At 36.5% G+C, this 27,315-nt stretch overlaps 1 protein-coding gene across 2 annotated transcripts in view; it reads right to left on the bottom strand.

Annotated features, from left to right (window-relative positions):
- Positions 1-354: 354 nt before the first annotated feature.
- Positions 355-27,315, bottom strand: part of men1 (multiple endocrine neoplasia I) — a 63,949-nt gene continuing 36,988 nt past the window's right edge. For both annotated transcript variants that reach the window (XM_028804094.2, XM_028804103.2), the window contains exons 5-10: positions 18,512-18,552; positions 13,322-13,409; positions 12,169-12,305; positions 9,859-10,000; positions 4,426-4,599; positions 355-2,400 (exon numbers count right to left, since the gene is read on the bottom strand). In XM_028804094.2, the coding sequence (XP_028659927.2) occupies positions 1,876-2,400; positions 4,426-4,599; positions 9,859-10,000; positions 12,169-12,305; positions 13,322-13,409; positions 18,512-18,552 (1,107 nt within the window). In that variant the 3' untranslated portion in view covers positions 355-1,875. The remainder of the gene's footprint in view (positions 2,401-4,425; positions 4,600-9,858; positions 10,001-12,168; positions 12,306-13,321; positions 13,410-18,511; positions 18,553-27,315) is intronic.

The raw sequence follows: 27,315 nt of genomic DNA, 5'->3' as shown, positions 1-27,315 counted from the left end.
TGAAATGAGGTTAAATGATGTGGAAACAGTCTGGTAAAACTAAAAGTGGTCACTGACCTAATAAGGCCAGTTATAATAAATACCAGAATGGCTGGTTTGAAACATTTAATAGAGAATACTTCATTATGGTTTACCAGGCGCTCTCTAGTCATCATAATATGTATTCATAGCAATTGGTAACATGTCAGAAGGAAAGTAGGTTCAAGCCTTGTATTTAAATGATATGCAAAATAAAGAGCAAGATCTGGCATGTAAGAAGCTAGTTAGAACAAATGCTGCCAGCCACTACGGAAGTTCACACCTAACCTGACCTACTTGTGCTCTAGATAATAATTCATGAACAAAACAACAAAATAATTAAAAGGTGGTTAATTATTTTTGTTTTAAACAAACATCTGTACATAACATTAAGTTACAGCTTGAGTATAAAATTTCCAAAATAACTAAGTGCCGTTTATTGATCATCCAAAACATTTTTTTTCTTACACAAATCAAAATATATTGAAATCAAAATCAAAAATGAAGTGACGATTTACACTTGAAAATCTCCATGGTTAAGTAATGGGTTATGTGATCTCTGTTGAATCAGATATGGTACTCTGTACTACATTGACATGCAATATAATCATTCTGTGTAAAATCAGTAAAATTATTTTTTAAAAATATCCTGCTCTTTATATGCACTGTAAGAAGTTACTGCGCCTCCCCAGTTGTACTTTAATTTGTTTGCTTTCATGTGGTACCTATTAATATTATTTTCAAGCTTCATAGAATAACTAAACTTCACATGAAAGCCAAGCTTAATTTGAATGCTGTCAGAATAGTCAATTAGATGTTTGTCTTAATTACTTGGTATATAAGCATTAAAGACCTATTTATACTAAACAAAGTAAGCAGGGAATGGAGTAAGTGTACATTTGTGCAATGTTAACCAACACAGAATATCATACATTTTACATATATTCTATATATTCATTGTAATAACCAGTTTTCTAAACACAGAATATTGCCTTATTTTTAAATCTGCATAAATTAGCAATAGTCAGGAAGACTACAATTATCAGAAACTGATCAATTATATTTTGTTTGTGTGTATGTTATACCATTATAATATGATATATAATGTTATATCATTCGTAAGAACTGGAAAAAAGCTACACTGAACTAATTACTCTAAAAACTGTACATTTTAAACCAAAATTGCTGTAACATGCCAATGTATATATCAGAAACAAGTACTGTATTCATAGTTTAAGAAGTTTGTAAAAGTGTATTTCAACATGCTTGTTCTTTCTAAAATCTTCTGACATATTTAAATCATAGTTTTAACAGTTACAAAGAATGGTAAGGTCCTGTGAGAGACAACTACATTACCATTTTTGGCACTGAGCTTGACATTGACGAGCTGCATTAAAAGTTGGCAAAGGATATTATGGTAAAAGATTTATTCTAAATATAATACATTAAAATCTTAAACATTTTTCTTCAATTTGTTTGGTAATGTTAAAAATAAAATGGAAATTCATTACAAAAACAGTTGGGCTAGCATTTTATGTTGATCATGAAAAACAAATGCAAGATGTACAAACCTTAAATTAGTTTTCAAATTTAAATACAGTATTTCCTACTTAAAAAGGGCCCACATTTAGAATTGCAATTCACTTTATTCTTCTTCCTTCCCTACAGATGAACTATATCTAAAGGAATTCCAGTTAACATTCACAAGTACAAAGATAAAAGAGCAGTTTTGATATTCCATGCAAGTGATCCTATGAAGTCTAAAAACAGGTAGTGTGTCAAAGCCGTGCAGATTTACAGGTGTAAAAATGTAAAGAGGGCTCTTCTGATGAACATCATCATGCTAAGGTTTTAAGATCAAAGAGACTTTCGCTGACGTTTCATGAATGACAGTGTATAATCACTAGTAGGAGTAACCTTTTGTCTTTTCATTTGGACTTGAGATTGAGCTGTAAGCTGAAGTTTGATGGCACTTGAATTGACCTTAGTTGCAGATAGCAACTCCTTCATTCCTTTCATCTTTTCACTATGGAAAATGACTACTGGTCCAGTAATATTGGGTGTGGTAATACATGGGACTGGAGACGAGGAAGTGTTAGATAAAGCCAATTTGCTTTCCTTTTCTTTATGACCTTCCCTTTCTTTCTCTTTTTCGCGCTCAATTCCACGCAAAGATGTTGAAGTCCGACGTTTAGGATGTGGTACTGTTTGCTCTACTGGTTTTTCTGGAGCTGACTTCTTAGCCGGGACAACTGGTGGTTCCTCTGGTTTTGATTCACGGCGAGGTCCTCGCCGCCGTGCCTCTCGTTGGTCCTCACTTGATTGGTCATCTTCATCTGGTGGTTCAGTGTCTTTGGTAATGATGGATACTTTCTGACGCACCTGTAATTTAAACAAAGTGCAAAATGAGATATGGAGATGCAAGCTATTTTTCAGTAATGGTTATGTTTTGTCATTTAGGCAATAAAGAAGAGGCTCTAAAAACAGTTTATGTTTTTATTGTCCTTCATTTATTGTAAATTAATTAATTACATTTTTATTTCAGTAAGAAAATGAAAATAATACCACTGAGAAATGGATAACTGTGCCATCTCTCCACAAGTGCCCCACTATGTGGAATCTTCTAAGAAATGTGTGTAATGACCATGCCTTAACCAGTTGTTCAAAACTGAAATTAAACATATGCATTATCACATGTAAAAACATAAAATGTCAGAGTGGTTAAAAAGTATTGGTTTCACTGTAAGATATAATGCATAAAGTTAGTCTGCTCTTCATTGAAAGTGTCACTGAGTGTGCTTACATGCACACAGGATAAGTAGAGTAACCCAGTGTAGGCAGAAGCCTAGCCTCTGAAAAAACCCCATTTACATACACAAGTCCACCTAGGGAATTTTCCTTTGGCAAAACACTCCAATATCAGTGAAATGTACAACTAAAAAAAAGAGTTAAAACGTCCTTATCGGCTACCATGCATCCTATAACAAGCATGGAGCCTGTGTCTCCTACACAGAGTGAGGAACATTACATTTAAAAGAAACATTGTAAAATTGCTCATTACCTAGAAAAAAAAAATGCTATATACCTAGTTACTTATTATAAAATGTAATGACTGGGCAGCATTTTTTATTAAATCCTACGCCTGTAACATGAACCTTCTTGAAAATTACCAGAAACAAACCTAAATGTGATAATTTTCTATAAATACATTTAGTCCTTCATGTACTGTAAAGTAAATCACATTTATCCCCTTTTTACATCCCTGAAGCACCAATGATTTGTGCTATGAACACTAATCACTGCACGGCCCGAATAAAATGTCTCAACCTATCTATAGCAAATATCAGGATGAAAACTAAACTGTCACTTGATTAAAATGTTTCTGTTACTGGATTGCAAGCAACATGCTCTTTTCTGCTTGGCTGTGCAATTGGGCCATGAAAAGGAGTGGTATACACCCATTGCTGCTGCGATAATAATGCAATACTTATTTTATTGAAGTAAAAATATTTGTGTTAAGTTACTCGTTACTTTAAAAAGTAACTGAACAAGGTAATGCAAATTACTTTTAATACGTTACCCCCAACACTGGTCCAGACATTGTGCTGTTGAGCTTAAAATTGTAAGTTTAGCATATCAAGATAAATTTGGTGATTTTTGAAATACTAAGACAGATTATTTCAGCCAGAAAAAGGAATAATGCAATTGCCTGAGCATTTGCCTCCAGAAATTTATCTTTATGCACACTTCCACGATTTTCTACCTGTGGCTGCTGGAAGTGTGTGCAAAGGTAGCACATGCACAGACTAACAAAGTGCAACAGACATATGTAGACTATAAAATCCTTAACTGTAACCCGGGTTACCTGTTAAGGTTTGCATGGCCACATAACCAGGTTCTTTCCGGAAAAATATACATGTGTTAACCTACTTTCTCTGAAATCAAAATCCCAATTTCTCATAACAGAATATGGATTTACATGGCATTTTAGAAACCAGGTTTCTCTGAATAATGCTATACATGTCTCTTATTTCTACATGTTTCCTTTTCATATGCAGGGTGTTTGTTTATTAATTACTTAGGAGTGACAGAATAAAATTATTCACAAAAATAGAAAAACAACATTTAATAATCACAATAACTATTACTAGAATAAATAGAACAGACACAACATAACATATTGCTTTACAGAATTTTTATTTCACATAATTAGAAAGCCTTATAGTGATCTGATAATTTAAAAATAGTCAAACATAATGAGTGCATTTAATTCTTAATGTTCCTATAAAAAGTTATCATTCATTTAGTGGTTAGGTATATTTTGTGAGCTGCTTTTTTCCCCGTACTGTACTTATAAAAGTGATGAAATATCCCAAGCTGTATCTAGCAAGACTTATCTTTACTTACTTGACCATCAAAACGACTTAGAGACTGCACAAGAAATGTTGCCCAGCCTACATGTAACACTGGCGTTGGACTTCCTTCTTCCCACTTGCAGATCCCATCATAAAAACGAAGCAGGTGTGCAAAACATTCTGGATCTTGCAAAGCAGAAAGGGACTCTGACTGTTGCACAGATTCCTATAACAGACAAAATAAAACTTAAAATTAGCCTTACTTGCAAAAGTGCATATTTTAAAACAATGCTAGATTAACACAGACCTGCCAGCATGAGCAGGGAGAATCCTGGTTTGAGTTCCAACCAGGCATTGTCCGTTAATAGAGGTTACATGTTCTGGCTGTGTCTGTGTGTGTTTTTCCCTAGGTACTTTGAACTTTCTCACCAAAAATAAAAATATGCATGTTAAGTTAATTGATGATTCTAAATTGGCCCCATGAATGTGGGGTTGTACGTGTGTTAGTGTGCACTGTGATGAACAGGCAAACTTACCTATGGTTTTGCTTCTCACATTGCAAATACTGCCAGAAATGGCTCCTGCACCCACAACTTTGAACTGGATTTAGTGGATTTCATAATGGATTGCTGGACTTTCAGTATTTAAAAAAAAAAAAAAAAACATGACCAATGCTAACTGATGTCGACTGGTGATTTGTCATCTGAAAGCATACACTATCATTGCTATCCAAATTTAACACCAGCTACATGTCAGCCTCTGTGAAATGAAACTGACATGATGTCGATATTAGTAAAACAGGTCACCGATAAACACAGAAAGCCACCTACAATACCTAGAAAAAGTATTAAGCTCCCAACGCAGTTTCAGCATAGCCTGGGATTTTGATCAATTTAAGTGGGGATTCTTAATTTGTAATTTAAATAATATATTTTTTACAGTGCTGCCCTAAAGTGAAAGAAAATTATAAAGCATTAAAAATTTTATTCCAAAAACTTAAATGTCAGCAATTTGTAAGAATTCATCTCCCTGTTCAGTTCTTGGATAAACCACCTCTCACAGCTGTTACAGAGAGTAGTTTTGTTTGATAAGACTTTTAAATTTTATTTTTGCACACAGCACGCCTTACCCATTCATTGTTATAAAGTTGCTGAAGTTGTATCAGGTTAGTTAGGGAGTCGTGGTGGATTGCAATTTTTAGGTTTCACCACAGATATTGAATTTGGTGAAAGTCAGGACTCTAATCGACCTTTCAAGGATGTTGATTTTCTTCTATTTAAGATGCTTTCTTCCTGCTCTGGCAGTGAGTTCTGGGTCGGTGTCCTGAAGAAAGACAAACTTTCTCCTCAGTTTAAGCTTTCTGGTACAGGTGAACAGGTTTTTCTCCATGATACACCTAAATTACGCAGCATTCATCTTCAACAGACTGCCAGTTCCTGCTGCTGAAAAGCATAACCACAACAACATGCTGCCACTGCCACCACATTTTCTAGTGATTATCACGTTACCTGAAGTGCAGTGTTAGATTTATGCCTCACATACTGTACCACTAGAAGTATCTTCCAAATGACGTTTTGCAAATTCCTTATGGGCAAAGATGTGTTCTAAAGCAAGGGCTTCTTCCTTGCCACTCTTCCATAATGCCCCTTTTTGTACAATGCGTTGTAGATCTTTGAATCACAGTCACTGATTTCCACCACAAACTTACACTTATCAGGGAGACTACTGTGATGCCAAAGTGGTATTCTTTATTTGCATCTACATTTAGAGGAGTGGCCTGACCTAGACAGTGTAGTTGTAGTTTTATGTTATTCCCATTTCCACATGATGGACTGCATTGATCTGTAAGGTATGTTTAGTACCTTTCAGATCGTTTTGTACTTCTCCATAATTATATTCTACTTGTTTTGAATGCTCTTTTGTCCTCATTTTTGTTTGTTTTGAGGAAAATCTCTACCATACTGTTAGACCTCAGAGAGGGAGGGAATATTTGTCATCATTAATAAATTTAGAACAGATGATCCACCCATTCCCTACACAGGTGGAGACCATTGACAATTGGGTGAATTGGTAAGGCAAATACACTGCATCTGAACAAAAGTAGTCATAGATTTACAAGAGATATCAATACTTTTTTAAATCTCAAAATTTAGATTTTTCCATTTTAGTGAAATGTTGAATGTTTACTATATAAGAAGCTTAGAATATGAAGGTGAAAATAGTTCTGGGGGCTGAATATATTTTGCAATGCATTGCACCCTCATTCATTTGCCATACCTGTTTATTTCAAGCAGTTTATATAAAAAGTAAATTTAACCTGAAATAAACATCCCCTTATATAATTTAATGTACCTAAGTCACCAATAACATCATTTATTTTTTCTGAGGAAAAAGAGGATTTTTATAATTCATTACAAATTTATGGAGCTGTCCATGTGGAGACCATTACATTTAATTTAGAGGCATGAAACACAGGGTGATGATAATTCTTGAAAATTATTTTTGTCTTTTCATTTTGTATATATGGATAATAGAGTGCAATAGTTTCTGGTTATTTTTATGTTTGATGATAATGAATCCAGATTATTGTCACTTTACTATTTAATAGTCTCTCTATTATTAAAAAAAAAAATTCTGCAGAGAAACAGCAGGACGTCGAGACGTGATCTTCATGTTAAGATCACAGAAGACACTTAAAAGACCTGCGAGACTAAAGAGATTGGCCACGGAGCGTCTCGAATGGTCCTTAAACATGAGACTTTGTGCCAAGAGATTGACCCAGGACCATCTTGTGATGACGCAGAACATGAGATTCTTGCAAGACACACCATACTTACAACCAAATAAGAGCATGGGCAGCAACACCCTCAGTCGTGTTTTGGCTTTGAGCACACACAGATCCAGGGCTCTCAGCGCATATAAAGCGTATAAGGACAATACGTTATAGATGAAGCGTAGATGACTAAGCAAAGAAGAAAGCAGCGCTGAGAAAAGAGACTCAAAAGCGTTGGAGAGACAAAAAAGAAAAAGAATAATCTAGGTGCAAATTCAGAAAATAAGGAAAGTAATTATCAGCCCGGAACAAGTGGAATTGAAAAAAAAGCACGTCCAATCCGGACGTTGGCGCTATACACATGCAGAGCAGGTTAGAGATTATGAAAGCAATGGAATTCGAAAGGCAAAAAAAAAAAAACGGCGCGATACACATGTGGAGAAAGTTAAAGCATATGAAAGTAGGAAAATTAGAAAGTTTAAAAAAAAAAGAAAGTAAAGATCACAGTAGCGCAAACAAACGGAAATTATTACTCGAAAAGGGAAAATAATCACCACGGACCAGATATCATTGAAACAAAAGCAGGATAAAGCGAGGTCAGAAATAAAAGACAGTAGAAAACAAAGTAAAACCTCATAAAGAAGTTAAAAAACAAGAGGGCCAAACACATGCAGAGCAGGTTAGAGATAATGAAAACTGGAATTCAAAAGCCAAAAAAAAAAAAAAAAAACGTAGGCGTGAAACACATGCAGAGCAAGATACAGAATATGAAAGCAGAAAAAAACGACAGTGTCATAACAATGAAAGTAAACATCGCATTAGCGCAAAGAAAGAGAAATTATTACTCAGAGAAATAACACAAAGGCGAATAGAGATCGAATATATGGACATAGGTGATATGTCAGAAGTATGTAAATATTGTAAGGCTTTGAAGTTTAAGTCAAGAGAATTTCAAAAACGGAGTTTACCTCACATGCATTTATTGGTTACTTTGCAAAAAAAAATTATTAACTGCTGATGATGTGGATCGTTTTGTCTGTGCTGAAATTCCAAACAGAGAAACCTATCCTGAATTACAGTACAAAGTCATTAAACACATGTCTCACTGACCTCATTAAAAAGATTCAGCACATTGGGACTCGAAATATTCAAAATATTGTTTTTACAGAAGTTCTGAAATAAAAGTGAAACTAATGAAATAGCAACAATTCAAAGAAAAAAAAATCTTAAGTGTGTATCCGGAAAAACAAAAACGGGGGTTGGCGAGCTCCCCACAATCAAAGAAATCATTTGGGCGGTACCAGTGAACATTCTTAATACTGGATAAAAACAGTGTTTATTAATTATTTTATTTACTAGGGAGTTCTGCCCCCTGCTCGCTTCACTCGCCAACCCCCAGGCGGGCGCTACACACCAGCCACTTTGCGGCTCTGCCACTCACGAATGGGGACGCTGATGTACAATAACTATTTTACATTACAGCAAACAATTAACCATAGTAAAAAATAGTAAAACATAATTTTCTTTCAATTTATTACATTTCATGTTGCGTTATACGTTTTCATTCTGTTTGGCTTTTAAATTAACATGCAAATACTTTTTAAACTTATACTTTTACTGTAAAACTTCAGTAAAAACAATATTTGGAATTAACTTTTCATCAATATCGCACTGAATTTTGATTCCTTGTTTGGAGTTACATTGTGACAATGCAACATATACTGTAACTGCCCGTGAGTGAAAATCGTTTCTTTCTCTCTAATAAATAAACCGACATTTTCGAATGTTTGTCCCTGTGATTCGTTAATTGCCATAGCAAAAGCTATTCTAACAGGAAACTGTAAACGTTTTAATACGAATGACATATCAAGATCTCCTTTGGTGTCTAATGTTATCCGCGTAAGATGTACTACATTACCTTTCTTGTCTCCTGTTAAAATTTTACATACAACAACATTGTGAAACATCGTTCTTTTAACAGTAATTCGTACGGTGGAAGGCTGAACGGTGTTAACAGTTGTAGATATTCTATGGGATATTGTAAGTTGATGTTTTCATCTTCCGCACCATCACCACCAACTGTTTCAGTATAGTCTATTGATACACATTTAACCAATCTGCAGTGTAACCGATCAACAATTTTTTTGTTAATTCGTTTGACTTCATCATTTCTCGGTGCTAGGATTGCCCATGTACTTATTTCTTCTGTTGATAACCCTTTGGGATAAAATTCTTCAATAAGATTTAGACATAAGTCTTCTTTAATTGGGAACTTAAAGTGAGGAAAATGTAAAAATGTATAAGAGCGCAGGAACTGTGTCTAACAAAAGCATTCATACGAATGAGAGGTGAGAGGACTTTGGGTGTGGGCGTTAACCATAAATGGTTGAGAAAAGCGGTGGGTTGGCACCCTGCCCAGGATTGGTTCCTGCCTTGTGCCCTGTGTTGGCTGGGACTGGCTCCAGCACACCCCCATGACCCTGTGTTTGGATTCAGCGGGTTGGAAAATGGATGGATGGTTGAGAGGAGGGCGGGACTTGAAAAAATCTCTTGGCAATAGTCTCGTCTCAAGATTTTCTTTTATAATAGAGATTTATTTATCATTTATAAAAAAGGACCAAACGTTAATTGAAATAACATGAATCAAGCAAAATGGGGAAAAAATAAACAAAAACAAAACACACACACACTCTCCATAGAGTGTTATTGTACCTGAATCCCTTTTCCAGTGCCACTTTTATCATCTGAGGTCTCTAAAGTGCCTGCTGTCTCCTTCAGCAGGGTAGGAATGACATCATTGGCAATATCAAAGAACTCTTTATAAATCTCCTCATCTTCCCGGAAGTAATTGTAACTGCAAAAGAAAGTGGTAAAATACATAAACAGTAAATAGGCAAAAGAAATATATGTGCCTTAATCAAGTAGTAATATGAAAATCAGTTTATTTTTTGCAATCAGTAAACTGCAATGAGTTGGTGGTACATAGGAACAAATCCAAAACAAGAAGAAGAAAAAAAAGAAAAAAGAATGATCAAGCTACTGTAGTGAAAAAATACCTTTCCAAAAGGGAGAAGCAATTAACATGTGGATTTTTCATTCAGAAACTACTCTTCAAATAACTTTTCTTCATACAAGGAAATTTTCGCTTCTGATGTACTATTTGCCCATAAATCACTGCATATCTAAGCAATATTACCAGCAGCAATTATGCTGTGCTGTGTATGTACTGAAGCCAGAGAGTTCTTAAACTGCAGTAACACAGTCTTTATATGTCAGTCTCTGTCCATGTAACTTTTCCCACCTTGCAACTAGAAGAGCTATAAAAAAAAAAAAAAGTAACTGTAAATCAACAAATGAAGGATTGCTTTTTTTTGTTTTAGCTACTTCCATGACTTTTTTGTACATTTAAATCCTCCGAAAGCATACACAATCTTTTATAGGTAAATTGTAAATTACTCACCGAAATCTTAATTATAGTGCGTAAATGTTATTTTTATCTGTTTTAAATATGCCACAATCATAATTTGCATTTTGATCATACTGTATTAACACTTTTTATAGAAATTACTGAATAGACGTTTTAAGTTTTACTTTGAAAACATTCCCACTATAATTACACAGTGATGTTCTGTCCCTATTTTAGAAGTAAAAAGATGGTCAAGAAGAAGATGAAGTGGATCAGGAACACATACAAAGAAGATAACCTTTTATTTTGCTTCTAATAATAGCTTTTAACAGTAAATATTTTAGTAACACAAATTTGTTCATATTTCTTTTTTGTTCTTTTAAAACTGAAATAGTTTTTTTTCCACTTGTACATTATATTCTGTTGTTGTGATAATGATAGTATATGGGGTGTTTTATAAAAAAAACAACCAAACGCAATGATTACATGGATCAGTCCAACCGCATTACAGATAATAATGGTAAATACAAGGTCCCTTGATAAATGCAAAGCCTTTTTAAATGTATTAGGAACATCATAACATGGTGGCCAAATGGGAACATCCCTTCATGGCATCAATTTATCCATGTGTAACTGTGCTTTTACAGCAGGTTAACATTCACAATGTTGACAATGTGTGGAGTCCATTCTTCCACAAAATGTCAGGGTAAAATGAGAGGCTTAAATACTGTTAAGCAGAAGTACCTAATAAGGTAGCACTCAGCGTAAGCAATCTGGCTGTAAAAATGTTCATCCTCCTTTTCCCTTGGCATTTTAAAACATACTTAAGTGCAGGCTAGTGCTCATAATTATGGTGTAATTATTATCCCCTCCAAGGCCATTGAAAGTTAAGTTGGTCAAAATGGCAACCACGCCAAATGCCATTGCAGGATATATGCAGTATTTTTTACATCTGTTATACTGCTATATTTATTTTATCTGATATAAAACCAATTAATGATGCCCAATAAACATGCCCCTACACCAAACTGTCAAACACTACTTTCTTACACATATGGATAAGTACCTACCAGGTAACGCTTGTTGCATTATTTGACAGTAAAACTATTTTCAACCATTCTATGATCTGCTTCTCGCAACTGAAAGAGGGCACCGTGGCAGATGTTAGCCGACTTGCTGACCAACCACAAGCGTTACCTGGTAGGTAACCACCCATACAATCAGAATGTGATTCAGACTACGAATGCCATGAATATGAATATTATATATATATATATATATATATATATATATATATATATTCCAAGCAGAAGACATCAATAAAAATGATGATACGGACGGACACAGTTAATGTTCCAAACTCTTAAGGGGGAACTGTAACGACCATTGTCTTGATGTATTAATTAAAGTCACATCTAGAATGAATGAATGTATCTAGAATTAAGTAGCAAACCATCAGCAATAATATAAAAACAGAAAAATATAGATTATACTAAATGGATGGTCATGTAGAGTTAACTGCTTAAAAGAATGTTGCTATACTGTAAATTTCACAACACAATTACAGAGGACACTATACAGAGGGTTAAGTTAAGCAAGAAAAAATTTTAACTCACTCCTGCATAACCATCGCAGCCTCAGCCCAGGCACCCAGGGCTTCTCTGACATCCTTATGCCTATAATGATAGCCAGCAAGGTACATGAAAGGATAGATGTGTTCATTGCTGTAATACTTTTTAGCAGACTGAATGGCCTTCAGAAAAAAGAAAAATCAATAAATCAAACAAAAAATTAACAAACTTGTAGATAAGTGCAACTGTAGGACAAGATTAATAACAGGTTTCAAAAAGGTAAATGTGACCATTTTACCAGATTTGTGGGGTCCAAATCAAGGAAGATAACCTCCAGACTGAAATCTTGCTCTGCCTACTATCCTATCTAGCTGTCTACCACATAAAAGGACTTTTACACTATACATATAACCTGATAGTAACGAAATATCTATTATTGTTCTCAGTAGCATGGCCATAACCTGACTCTATGGAAATCAAATAAAACTAAGATTTGTTCCCACTTTGGACTCCAAGATAAGTCAAGGCCTGCTAAAACAAACTACGATATCTACAGTGCATCCAGAAAGTATTCACAGCGCATCACTTTTTCCACATTTTGTTAAGTTACAGCCTTATTCCAAAATGGATTACATTCATTTTTTTCCTCAGAATTCTACACACAACACCCCGTGACAATGTGAAAAAAGATTACTTGAGGTTTTTGCAAATTTATTAAAAATAAAAAAATTGAGAATGCACATGTACATAAGTATTCACAGCCTTTGCTTTGAAAATAGATATATTGTCACAGAAGAATGTATATTTGAATGTATGTTTAGAGAAAAAGGCAAAAAATGTTGCTTCCCACCCCTGCATAATCATATTCTTAACTATAATTTTTTCCACTTAAAATATATGGAGCAATGATGAAAATGTGTATATTGATTTCTAAAACTTTGTTTTCTGTGTAATCTTAGTCTTAAATGTTGGGTCTCTCTTAAAAAGTAAAGACATTGAGAATTAAAATGTATAGTACATATGTAACAAAAGGTGCTGTCACAGGGTACCTGTTAAGTAAGATATCATGAAAGAAGCACAAAAATTAACTGATGTAATACAACTAATAATAGGGTCTGCATAGTAAACTCAGCTAGAATATATTTCAAATATATCATTGCTCACTTTAGAAAATCTTGTAAAAAATTAAGATATTTACCTTTTCATGGATGAACAGAGGACTAGGTCTCCCAGGTATTGGATCCAAATCTTCCAGATCTGCCAATGAACCTAATGCCATTGGATACCTGCAATCAAATTCTACATATTTATAAGAAGTCTGATCTTCCAATATAAATCTAAGGTTACAAATAGAATATCCTGGTAAATATCCAAGTCTTTATAAAGAAAGTCTGAAGGAATATATACATATTGAAAAAAAGACAAGCATCATCCTTCATAATACCTTTTTTAATTTAAGAAGAAAAAAAAATTATTTCTAAGAAGGTTCATGTTCAGAAGAGTAGGATGAGTGTTTCTACAGTATAAAAGTTTCCACTTTCTCTGCTACAGTCACAAGCACTGTAGGGCTGCATGAGGAACCCCTTAGTAATTCTAGAGTAAAACTGGACATGCATTAACAGTGTGGTTATATCTCCAAAACAATTTTTAACACTAAAAGGTCAGTCCTGATAATTATTTCAGGAAAAACATGGTCACTCAATAGCTAAGTCATAAATTTGTTCTACTCTTATGTACAACGAAAATAACAGATAAAAACTTAAAAACTATATTAAATGATACTCTGAAAATATTATACAGGACTGAATCTTAAAGGGTTTTTTCTATTTTAATCAAAAAAATTCACTACAGTCATCCCTCACCTATCGCGGGGGTTACGTTCCAGAGCCCCCCGCGATAGGTGAAAATCCGCGAAGTAGCGACCTATATTTATTTTATTATTTATACATATTTAAAGGCTTTATATACCCTTCCCACACTCTTATAAACCTTTCTCACTCTCTTGTTAACCTTTTCCACACTCTTATAAACACTTCCTATGCTCTTAAACACTTTCTACATTCTTAAACACTGCAGACCAACTGCACACTGCACGCAGCGATCAGACGTCAATGTGTCTGCACTCGCTTTGTGAAGGGGGGCAGCTGAACTCTGAGCAGAGCAGAAATGGACTTTGTGCTGCTTCTGCCAAAATGCCTGCTTGTCGCTCTGCACGTTCGGAAGGAGGAGTGGGGGTGTGTGAGGGCTGAACGCAGGTTCGCTCAAACCCCCCTCCCCGGAGGCGCAGTACGCTCCTGCCACTTCGCATTGTCAAGGGGGTGGGGAGCTGAATCAACGCTAAGGAGAAGTGGACTTTGTGCTGCTTGTCGCTCTGCGTGTCAATAATTTTAAAGCCTTGTATTTTCCTGTCTCACTGTCTTGTCTTGCGTGAAGTTAAAATGTTTTATAATAGTGAGATGTTACTCATATCCTTAGCCTGACATCCACATATCATGTGTGTTAACAAAGTGTGTTTTATAAGTTTACATGTGTTTAAAGCATGTGGGATGGGCATTTTAAGGCTTAAACTATAAAAATGTTTATTTATATGGTCTTTCTATATCGCGGATTTTCTCCTGTTGCTGATGGGTCTGGAACATAACTTCCGCGATAGGCGGGCAATCACTTGTATTTAAAAACCCGCGAAGTCGTGAATCCGCGAAAAGTGAACCGCGAAGTAGCGAGGGATTACTGTATTCCATTTCCACACAGATTAACAAAACAAGATCATAAACTAAACTTTAATATATTAGTTCCCTCAAGTAAGATTTTCTGCATATAGCAGCCACCAGGCATTGACACATGAGCATCAGGTACTAAAGGGCCAACTAGATTTGCTGCATGGAAAATGCCCAAACATAACAAGTGAGGTTAAGAAGAACTATTTTAAAGTACAAGAGACAAAGCAATGAAAAAAATAAAAATAGTCAGAATAAAGAAGACTGAAAGGCTAGAAGACTTAGCTTACAGCTGTAAAGATGGTGTAATTATAGTAGGGTAATTAGGTGAAACGTAGGTACATCAACATTTTCCTCTCGAAGCAAAGCAAATAGTTGCCTAGCATGTGTCTACATGTAAACGTCCAACAGTATTCTGCTTGCCAGTGTAATTTCAGACTGGACACCAGAATGTTGAGGAGAGCAAATTATTATAATTACAACAGACACACAATCATTTTATAGGACTTATGAATAACTCTGTGATAAAAGCAATACTCTAGGATACAGTGGTTAACCCAGCTACAGGGGATGCACAAACCAGTGTGTTTCTTCATGCCGGTCCCAAGCCCGGATAAATGGGGAGGGTTACGTCAGGAAGGGCATCCGGTGTAAAATTTTGCCAAATCAATATGCGGACAACAATACAAATTTCCATACCGGATCGGTCGAGCCACGGGTTAACAATGACCGCCACCAGTTCTGTTAGCCAACAGGGTGCTGGGGGAAATTGGGCTACTGTTGGTCGAAGAAGGAGAAGGAGAAGAAGAGGGGGGAGACGTGTACAGAGGCAGGAGGAGAGGAGGAAGGTAAAGAGATTGGAACTGAGGGTAGGAACTTTGAATGTTGGTAGTATGACTGGTAAGGGAAGAGAGTTAGCTGATATGATGGAGAGAAGGAAGGTTGATATATTGTGTGTGCAAGAGACTAAATGGAAGGCGAGCAAGGCCAGGTGGGTCAGAGGTGGATTCAATTGTTCTATCATGGTGTGGTATGTCAAGAGTGTTTTGGAGGTGTGATGATGAATGCTGTTAGTGCATATGCCCTGCAAGTTAGGTGTGAAATGGATGAGAAAGAAGATTTTTTAGAGTGAGTTGGATGAAGTGATGAACAGTGTACCCAAGGGACAGAAAGTGGTGATTGGAGCGGATTTTAATGGATATGTTGGTGAAGGGAAAAGAGGAGACGAGGTGATGGGTAGGTATGGTGTCAAGGAGAGGAATTAAGAAGGTCAGAGGATAGTGGATTTTGCCAAAAGGATGGACATGGCTGTGGTGAATACGTATTTTAAGAAGAGGGAGTAACATAGGGTTACGTCCAAGAGTGGAGGAAGATGCACAAAGGTAGATTACATCCTATGCAGAAGAGTCAATCTGAAGGAGATTGAAGACTGCAAAGTGGTGGCAGGAGAAAGTGTAGTTAAGCAGCACAGGATGGTGGTCTGTAGGATGACGGTGGAGATCAAGAAGAGGAAGAGAGTGAGGGCAGAGCCAAGGATCAAATGGTGAAAGTTGAAAAAAGAAGACTGCAAGGTTAGGGAGAAGGTGAGACAGGCACTGCGAGCTGGGAAAGATGTGCAGCAGGTTAGGGTAATAAAGGATAAAGATGGAAACGTACTCACAAGCGAGGAGAGTGTGTTGAGCAGATGGAAAGAGTACTTTGAGAGGCTGATGAATGAAGAGAATGAGAGAGAGAGAAGAGGTTGGATGATGTGGAGATAGTGAATCAGGAAGTGCAACGGATTAGCAAGGAGGAAGTAAGGACAGCTATGAAGAGGATGAAAAATGGAAAGGCCGTTGGTCCAGATGACATACCTGTGGAACCATGGAGGTGTTTAGGAGAGATGGCAGTGTTGTTTTTAACCAGATTGTTTAATGGAATCTTGGAAAGTGAAAGGATGCCTGAGGAGTGGAGAAGAAGTGTACTAGTGTCAATATTAAAGAATAAGGGGGATGTGCAGGACTGTAGTAATTACAGGGGGATGAAATTGATGAGCTACAGCATGAAGTTATGGGAAAGAGTAGTGGAAGCTAGGTTAAGAAGTGAGGTGATGATTAGTGAGCAGCAGTATGGTTTCATGCCAAGAAAGAGCACCACAGATGCGATGTTTGCTCTGAGGATGTTGATGGAGAATTATAGAGAAGGCCAGAAGGATTTGCATTGCGTCTTTGTGGACCTGGACAAAGCATATAACAGGGTGCCTCGAGAGGAGTTGTGGTATTGTATGAGGAAGTTGGGAGTGGCAGAGAAGTATGTAAGAGTTGTACAGGATATGTACGAGGGAAGTGTGACAGTGGTGAGGTCTGCGATAGGAGTGATGGATGCATTCAAGGTGGAGGTGGGATTACATCAGGGATCGGCACTGAGCCCTTTCTTATTTGCAATGGTGATGGACAGGTTGACAGATGAGATTAGACAGGAGTCCAGGTGGACTATGATGTTTGCTGATGACATTGTGATCTGTAGCGATAGTAGGGAGCAGGTTGAAGAGACCCTGGAGAGGTGGAGATATGCTCTAGAGCGGAGAGGAATGAAGGTCAGTAGGAACATGACAGAATAGATGTGTGTAAATGAGGGGGAGGTCAGTGGAATGGTGAGGATGCAAGAAGTAGAGTTGGCGAAGGTGCATGAGTTTAAATACTTGGGATCAACAGTACAGAGTAATGGTAATTGTGGAAGAGATGTGAAAAAGAGTGCAGGCAGGGTGGAATGGGGGGAGAAGAGTGTCAGGAGTAATCTGTGACAGACGGGTATCGGCAAGAGTGAAAGGGAATGTCTACAGGATGGTAGTGAGACCAGCTATGTTAAATGGGTTGGAGACGGTGGCACTGACCAGAAAGCTGGAGACAGAGCTGGAGGTAGCAGAGTTAAAGATGCTAAGATTTGCATTGAGTGTGACAAGGATGGATAGGATTAGAAATGAGTACATTAGAGGGTCAGCTCAAGTTGGACGGTTGGGAGACAAAGTCAGAGAGGCGAGATTGCGTTGGTTTGGACATGTGCAGAGATGAGATGCTAAATATATTGGGAGAAGGAGGATAAGGATAGAGCTGCAATGGAAGAGAAAAAAGAGGAAGGCCTAAGAGAAGGATTATGGATGTGGTGAGAGAGGACATGCAAGTGATGGATGTAACAGAACAAGATGCACAGGATAGAAAGATATGGAAGAAGTTGATCCGCTATGGCAACCCCTAACAGGAGCAGCCGAAAGAAGAAGAAGGATACAGTGGTTGTTTATGAACAAAAATCATTAAGAAATTGGTGGTATGATGGTGTTGCATACACCACTATTACCTCACAGATCAGTATATGTCATTTGATTCCTACTGCTAGAGAATTGTCCAAATTGAGCATGCACATTCTCATAGGTTTTCCTCCTAAATCCATAAAGATTTGCAGGTTAGGTTAATAGGCAATTCTAAATAGGGCCTTGTGTGTGTGTGTGTGTGTATTTGTGAGTAGATCCTGCGATGGACTGGCTACCCTGTCCAGAGCCACTTTCTGCCTCACACCCAAGTGTTGTTAGGATGAACTACAATAAGAGGGATGGAGAATGAATGAATGAACAAACAGTGAAATAAAAGAGAATAAAAATTAATTCCTTTAGCAAATCAAAACAAAAAAAAACTTACTTGTCAAGATCTCCAAGGTCATAGAGTAGCCACAACAGTCGCTGTATGAAGAGGATGGAAACAGTTGGGGTGGAAGGAGGAGAAATCACATGTGAGAAAATTAATAATAAAATGACATGCAAATAAAATATTCATAAAAAGAAATAAATTGTCAAAATCAAAAGTCCACTTTGAAAAACTAAATTGAGTTTTCCAACATTTATATTTTAAGACTTCACAGCATTAAAAGTTGTAATCTAAGAATGGACATACATTTTAAGGGTTATTCCTTGAAGTGCATGTTGCGAGTAAGCCTCACTTAAATAGAGAAGCTGGGCTTATTTCAGCCAGATTCTGTTCCACCAAACAGGACTGTGGCAAGATAAACTTGGTACCTGATGCAACTAAGCATTATCTCTTAGCCTGCTGCGTACCAAGATGAAGTTTAGCAGAGTGTTATGGATTGAGAGATCATGAAACTCTGGTTCGATGAAAATGCACCTTACAAAGTGGTAAACAAGTATAGCCTAAACCAACCACTGAAAACAAGAATTAATAGTTTACAACATATAAATTGTCAATACCTTTCTTTGTCTGTGACAGGATTTTATTTTGCATATCTAGTTATGCTCATTTCTATCATTTACATTAATCTGATATGTTTGCTACAAAATGGTAAAACAATAAAAGTTAAATTGTCTGATGAAAACTACAAATAATGAATAATATATTTCATTTAAGGTTTCTGTCAGCAAGAAACAAAAGCAAATTATATAGTAATAAAAATACTTTAAAAATAAGAGTTTCTTAATTTTTTAAATTTATACATTACAATGGCATACTACTCAATCAAACAAATATTAATAAAATAGCAGATACAACCATTTACTTCAAAATTAATACAGGAAAAACAAAAAGAAAAACAGAAATACAAATAGTAAAAGTAAAACACCTAAGTGGAAAAAGGGAAAGAAGAGAGACAAGCAAAAAAAAAAATCAAACTTTTTAAATACTAGAGGGCTTCGCCCCCTGCTCGCTAACCCCCGTATTTGGTTTTCCGGATACACACTTTTAATTCTTTGAATTGTTGCTATTTCATTAGTTTCACTTTTTTTTTTTTTTTTTGTTCTTTATTTCGCCTTATACAATTTCTTGTATTAGGAATTTGGTAGTTTTCGCATACCCCTTGGGGTCAGAGCGCAGGGTCAGCCATTGTACAGCGCCCCTGGAGCAATTACAGGTTAAGGGCCTTGCTCAAGGGCCCAGCAGAGCAGTGGCCTTTTTTAGGCAGTGACAGGGATTTGAACCGGCAACCTTCGGGATACTAGCGCAGATCCTTAGCCTCAGAGCCACCACTCCGCCCACTTTTATTTCAGAACTTCTATAAAAACAATATTTGTAATCTTGCGAGTCCCAATATGCTGAATCTTTTTAATGAGGTCAGGATAGGTTTCTCTGTTTGGAATTTCAGCATAGACAAAATGATCTACATCATCAGCAGTTAATAATTTTTTTTTTTACAAAGTAAAAAATTAAGTAGAGTTCTGCATTGGACTCCTGTCTGTAAAGTCGTGCTATTTTCCTCTCACAGTTCTAAAAGTACATGGGGTTACCAAGGTGATACCCCAGCTTTTGTCTAGGTTTTGTACAAGGGACTCCTGGGGTAAATTTAGGTTTTTAAATAAGCAGACAGATAAATATATATACATTAACAAAATAACCAATAAATACATGTGCGATAAACTCCGTTTGTGAAATTCTCAAGATTCTTTATTTGTCACATGCATAGTTATACAGGACAACACGCAGTGAAATGCATCCTGATCCGCTTATCAAAAACGGTGCAAAGTTAGAAGAATATCAGTTAGATTAACAAAAAGTCATAGACTGAAAGATAACAGTATAGTAGAACATAATAAGTACAATTATGTGAATAAGGTAGAACTAAGTGTTAAGGTGCAATAGTGTAGTAATTATTGTGCAAAACCAAAGTTAGACTGGTGCACAGTTAAATGAGGCAGTTTGTTTGTTTGCGCTACTGCGATCTTTACTTTTTTATATTTTCTAATTTTCCTACTTTCATATCCTTTAACTTTCTCCACATGTCTATAGCGCCAACATTTTTTTTTTTTTTTGAGCCTTTCTAATTTCCCTGGTTTCATAGTCTCTAACCTGCTCTGCATGTGTTTAGCGCCAATGTTTGTAAACGTCTTTACGAAGTTCTACTTTGTCTTTTACTCTTTTTGTCATTTAATTCTGAGCAGGATTGGATGTGCTTTTTTTTCAATTCCACTTGTTCCGGGCTGATAATTACTTTCCTTATTTTCTGAATTTGCATCTCGATTATTCTTTTTTGCTCTTTTTTCTGTCCAACGCATTTGAGTCTCTTTTCTCCACACTGCTTTCTTCTTCACTTATATGTCAACATTTAATTTATAATGTACTGTCCTTATACGCTTTATATGTGCTGAGAGCCCTGGATCTGTGTGTGCTCAAATCCTTCACAAGACTGAATGTTTTGCTGCCTATAATCCTATTTGATAGATTGTAGGTAGGGTATGTCTTTGGTCTTGCGGGTCTTTAAAATGTCTCCCGAGAAGATCACGTATTGTAGACTTGCTTTTTGCTTTCCAGGACAGGATTTCTTTTTATAATAGATAACAAAAAACAATTAATAGAGAGTCACTCACTGATTTAAAAAAATACTGGACAAATTCACTAAGAGAATTTGAATTTTTTTCTAATATGAGATAAAATAGAATTCTCCTACCCAGCAAGTTATAAAAGGTGGATTGGGATTCTTCCAGTTAATCAAGATAAGTGTTGGTCCTAGTAGTATGGTATAGGACATTATAATCTATCCCTATGCATTTTAACCACATCCGAAAGTAAACCAAACATCTTTTATTGGCTAACTATTGCATTTCTCAGACTGACAGGGCCAACTTGTCTACAGACCAACATTGTATTGAAACACTCATCAGAAACTTCAAAAGCTGTTGTTGGACAGTTATCTTACACAAAGATCTTAACTATACATTGTCCTCCTCTCTTGCTAAATGAATCTTAGCTTGAAGAGGTCTATTAATTTTTTTATATCTAAGATGTCTCACTTAAAGGTTTTCCAATTTTGTACTGTCCCAGTGTCTATATAAAAACAGGGAACTCCAGTTTCTGTATTACATCTTACCTGAAGAAAGGGGCCTGAGGTACCTCGAAAGCTTGCATATTGCAATCTTTTTAGTTAGCCAATAAAAGGTGTCATCTTGCTTGATTTCTCAGTACATTCATTACAGCTAACACAGTGTAACACCCTAGTCCTACAAACATAATGATGGCAGAAATTTTAAAAAAAATCATAAAATTAAATGTATTACCAGGAAAATTAATAGTTATTGAAAAAGTATGCATTATACTGAATACAGTTTTTAATATCATATACACAAATATATTTCCATGATACAAAAAATTCAGATGGTTATCTAAATAAAATACTACTTCTGGTTGAGTAATTTTTCTCAAATTTCATATCTGTTTGCTTTTTATCATTATAAATATCTATACAAAATTTGAATCATCTATCTGTAATTACAACCAGACTTTACTTAAAAATTTGTGAAAGTATTCAGTTAAAGTACCACTTCCAGTTGCCGGAAGTGGCCCAAAAGTTGATAGGATTCCTTATTTTTGATATAAAGCAGGTGTACAAAATCTCATTGACACAGGTTTACACACAGACGGACATAATTTCAAAAACTGCATTTTCGGACTCAGGAAGTTCTAAAACGTCAAGATTCACCAAAATCTTGAGGTTGAATTTTTCTACGATTCCTATATTTTCTCTGTACAATGTATATGAGAAAGTAAAAAAAAAAAAAAAAAAAAAAAACTAGAACTGTCTCATTGCCTATCCAAGGCACTTTTTTGGGCTAAAATCTCAGAAGGGGCATGCATTATAAGTGATGACTGGAATAGCTTTACATATTATTATCATCATTTCATACAAGAAACTTCATGCACTATTCTAACTCTACCATGTTTATTTCAAGTCAGTTCTAACACAACACTGGCTCTAGAACCAGATTTCAACCTAGAATGGATTATTATCCACTCTGGCATTTACTAACATAAGAGACCACAGGCAGATGTAGTAATTTCTCAGATCTTGTAGAGCTGGTTGCAGTACAGTTGGTGTTTTTGAACTAGTGGATAACTGATTTGCTTAAATAAGACTTTGAATTGCTGAAAGCTTTTACTGTTTGAGTACACATACCTGAGAACTAGTCAGGCATTTAGCGAAAGTGTATTCAGTGCCATGTTCAAGTTTAAGATAAGTCTTTCTATGAAACATTTGGAGCAAGATATTCACATACAACTGTGAAATAATAACACAAGAAAGTAGCACTTGCAGTTGTAACTGAACCAAAGGCATATGCCTGGCAATACCATAGAGAATGACTTTTGAACAACCTTGAAGATGGTGCAGCATTACCCAGGAATGGCAGTATGTAGTACGTACAAATTCTGATTACATTGCATAGTTAATAATCAATGTTTTTTTTGTTTAAAATATCTAAATATGTAAAATATCTATCTTAAAAAAAATATTTTAAGTATGGAACAGAAACATTGATGTGCTCGTGAGTAAGCCAGATGTTCAGCCTATTAACAATCTGGTCTCTCACATAATTCAGCGCACAGTCTGATGTTGTTATGACTTTGCTGGCAAACATACACACAAAAAATATTTCACCAAGTGTCACCAAAAAGTGACAGGAATGTAAAGTATGTAAATTCTTTATGTTATGAAGCTTTTCAGCTCTGTTTGTCAACCTGCAAAAGAAAGCTTAGAAAGCATCAGCCATATAGAGAATCTTATAAGCGTTTGCTTCATTACTGGCTCTACAGAAGACATAAAATAAAAAAAATAATAAACACAACACAAAGCAAAAAACTTATAAGTAATGAAATCACTGATGCAAAAAGGCATCCAGTCCTTCCTAAAAGATCACACAAAAAGCTAAACACATACAGTAATTGAGTTCATCTACTACATTTATCATCTGATGGCACCTAGGATGGCAGCTACAGTAGTTTGGTGTTCTGTCTTTGTATATTAAATTCTTTGTCACCATGCAGAGTCATATAACATATACACAGGAAGAGCTTCTAAAAATCAGTCACAGTGTGCCACCTGATGTGACTCCAGATATTCTAACTACATCTGTTGATTTTACAATTTTGTTGATCATAGGTGGTCATGCAACTAAACAGGTAGCCTGACTGTGGAGGACCGGATGGCAGAAGAGCTGGCGTAATTAAGGATGCAAGAACTAAGGCAACCACTGCCTGGAATATGTCTAACATGTGCTTGCTGACAAACAAAGTTGACAAACTGCAGCTGTTAATACATAGTAAAATGGACTTTTCTTTTTTATCGACTCTGTGCTTTACAAAAACATGGCTGAATGACTCTATTCGTGACTCTGCATTGGACTTGCCCAACTTCAAGCTATATTGAGCAAACCACGTTACCAAACTTTGCAACAAAACAATGGCCGGAGGAACGTGTTTATACATTAATCAAGGTTGGTGCAACAATGTGACAGTTTTTTTTTTTTTTTAAATCATGCTCTCTTGACCTAGAATTGCTTATTATGAACTGTAAGCCTCGGTAATTGTAGCCAGTGTTTACATTTTCACTCGCACTAATGCTTATGAACTGCAGTGGCAAATCACTGATGTAATCATTGAGATTGAAAATGACAACCTGGACTCGCAAATCATTATTTTATGTGATTTTAACCATGTCAGATTTAACCAGGTCCTTTCTAAATATCAACAGCAAATGAAATGTCCTACCAGAGATGGAAATATTCTACATCACTGCTATGCAGCTATTAAGGATGCTTGTCATGCATTCTCCTATGCTCCCTTTGGAAATTATGACCATTCTATAAATCATCTTATTCCTGCTTACAAACAAAACCTGAAAACTATAAAGTCAATAAAAAGAACAGTAAGCCAGCAAGGCAATAGAAGACTTTCAAGACTGCTTTGCCTATATAGATTGGGGTGCCTTCAAAACTGCCACGTCCAACATACATAAATGCACTGACATCATATATTAGTTTTTGTGAAGATGATTGCAACAAAAAATATTGTGAAGTTTAAAACAAAAAGCGTGCTTTCATATCTGGTAATAATGAGGAATACAGAATAGCCAAGTATATCTTGCAGAAAAGGTTCAAAGGTTGAAAAATAAAGTACTCAGATAAGCTGCAGGAACAATTGTGTTCAAATGAGAGCACATCAGTCTGGAGAGGCCTTAAACAGGTCACTAACTAGATGAAAAACATCAAACAGTTCTGCTAATACCAGTCTGGCTAATCAGTTAAATCATTTTAAGGTAGGTTTGAAAGGCAAAGGGACATAAATCTACCTCATGGTCTTACTGTTACTACAGTAATCCCTCCTCCATCGCGGGGGTTGCATTCCAGAGCCACGCGCGAAATAAGAAAATCCGCGAAGTAGAAACCATATGTTTATATGGTTATTTTTATATTGTCATGCTTGGGTCACAGATTTGAGCAGAAACACAGGAGGTTGTAGAGAGACAGGAACGTTATTCAAACACTGCAAACAAACATTTGTCTCTTTTTCAAAAGTTTAAACTGTGCTCCATGACAAGACAGAGATGACAGTTCTGTCTCACAATTAAAAGAATGCAAACATATCTTCCTCTTCAAAGGAGTGTGTGTCAGGAGCACAGAATGTCACATAGATAGAGAAAACAATCTCTAGCAAACAAATCAATAGGGCTGTTTGGCTTTTAAGTATGCGAAGCACCGCGGCACAAAGCTGTTGAAGACAGCAGCTCACACCCCTTCCGTCAGGAGCAGGGAGAGAGAGAGAGAGAGAGAGAGAGAGACAGAGTTTGTTTTTCAGTCATAAATCAATACGTGCCCTTCGAGCTTTTAAGTATGCGAAGCACCGTGCAGCATGTCGTTTCAGGAAGCAGCTGCACAAAAGATAGCAACGTGAAGATAATCTTTCAGCATTTTTAGACGAGCGTCCGTATCGTCTAGGTGTGTGAACAGCCCCCCTGCTCAATCCCCATACGTCAGGATCAGAGAAAGTCAGCGCAAGAGAGAGAGAGAAGAGTAAGCAATCTAGCTTCTCAGCCATCTGCCAATAGCGTCCCTTGTATGAAATCAACTGGGCAAACCAACTGAGGAAGCATGTACCAGAAATTAAAAGACCCATTGTCCGCAGAAATCCACGAACCAGCAAAAAATCTGCGATATATATTTAAATATGCTTGCATATAAAATCCGCGATGGAGTGAAGCCGTGAAAGGTGAAGCGCGATATAGCGAGGGATCACTGTACATTACACTCCACTTCTTAACTTCTGCTCTTAATGTCACTTCTTAAGACCTCTACAGCTAATTCAAAAAGCAAAAATTTTAAAAAGCTGCAGGCCTGGACCTTGTCTCCACAGTGCCCGAGTGTGAAAAGGGAAATCAGTTGTCTACAGTATTTGCAGACATTTTCAACCAATATCTGGATCTGTGCACTGTTCCTGTCTGCTTCAAGACCTCCACCATCATTCTAGTAGCAAAAAAAAATATCAAAGGTCACAGGCCTAAATGATTAAAGACCAGTAGCGTTAACCTCTGTGGTATTGAAGACCTTTGAATGCCTTATTCTGAATTACCTCAAGAATGCAACAAGAGAGTTCCTGGACCCATTTCAGGTTGCATAGAGAGCCAACTAGTCTGTAGATGATGATGCAGTGAATTTAGGTCTAAGCTTCATTTACCAACACCTTGATAAGCCAGTGGCATACAGTATGTGAGGATCCCGGAGCTCCTAGATAAGAAATTCACACCGTTCAACCTATCTAGTTCAATCTGCCATTGGATCACAGACTTTCTTACAGATAAGAAACAGTATGTGTGGTTGAACAAACACGTCTGACCTGTTAACGCTTAGTACTGGTGCACTGCTGGGATGTGTCCTTTCCCCACCACTCTCCTCACTTTATAAAAATGACTATACCTCTATCAATTTGTCTGTCAAACTTCTTTTCAAATAATGACAAGTCCATATACAGACAAGACATGGAAAATCTGACATTGTGATGCAGCCATAATAACTTGGACCTTAACATTAATAAAAAAATTAAAAAAAAACTCAGGAGATGATCATAGATTTCAGGAAACAGTCACCTTTTCACCTATCACTTGCAATAAACGGCTCAGCCATTAGGATGACAGGATCATTTAAGTTTCTGGGCACTGTGCTGTCACAAAACATTAAGTGGGACATTAACATAACATCTGCGGTGGGCTGATGCCCTGCCCAGGGTTTGTTTCCTGCCTTACGCCCTATGTTGGCTGGGATTGGCTCCAGCAGACCCCCGTGACCCTGTAGTTAGGATATAGCGGGTTGGATAATGGATGGATGGATGAACATAACATGTATTATTAAGAAAGCCCATCAAAGGATGTTTTTTTGCGGCAGCTGAGGAAATTCCATCGCATTCAAGTAGTATTGGTCTAATTCTACACAGCCATCATATCAAGTCCATTCTGACATCATCTCTAACTGTCTGGTTTGGTGCTGCCTCTGTTCAGGATAAGGCCAATCTGCAACACATCCTCAAAGCCTGTGAAAGAATCTTAGGCTGTAACTTTCCACAAACTGAATTCCTACATGAACCCAGGGTAAAGACTTAAAAACCAAAGAAAATCAAGCAAATTGTGCATCACTGTTAATAGGGCATATATTCACAGTTTAACACAACTTCAAAAGACAGAA

Source organism: Erpetoichthys calabaricus, chromosome 1 (assembly GCF_900747795.2).
Source record: "Erpetoichthys calabaricus chromosome 1, fErpCal1.3, whole genome shotgun sequence".
NCBI lineage: Eukaryota > Metazoa > Chordata > Cladistia > Polypteriformes > Polypteridae > Erpetoichthys > Erpetoichthys calabaricus.
Note: the sequence above shows the minus strand (reverse complement) of the source record. Positions and strands in the feature narration are given on the sequence as shown.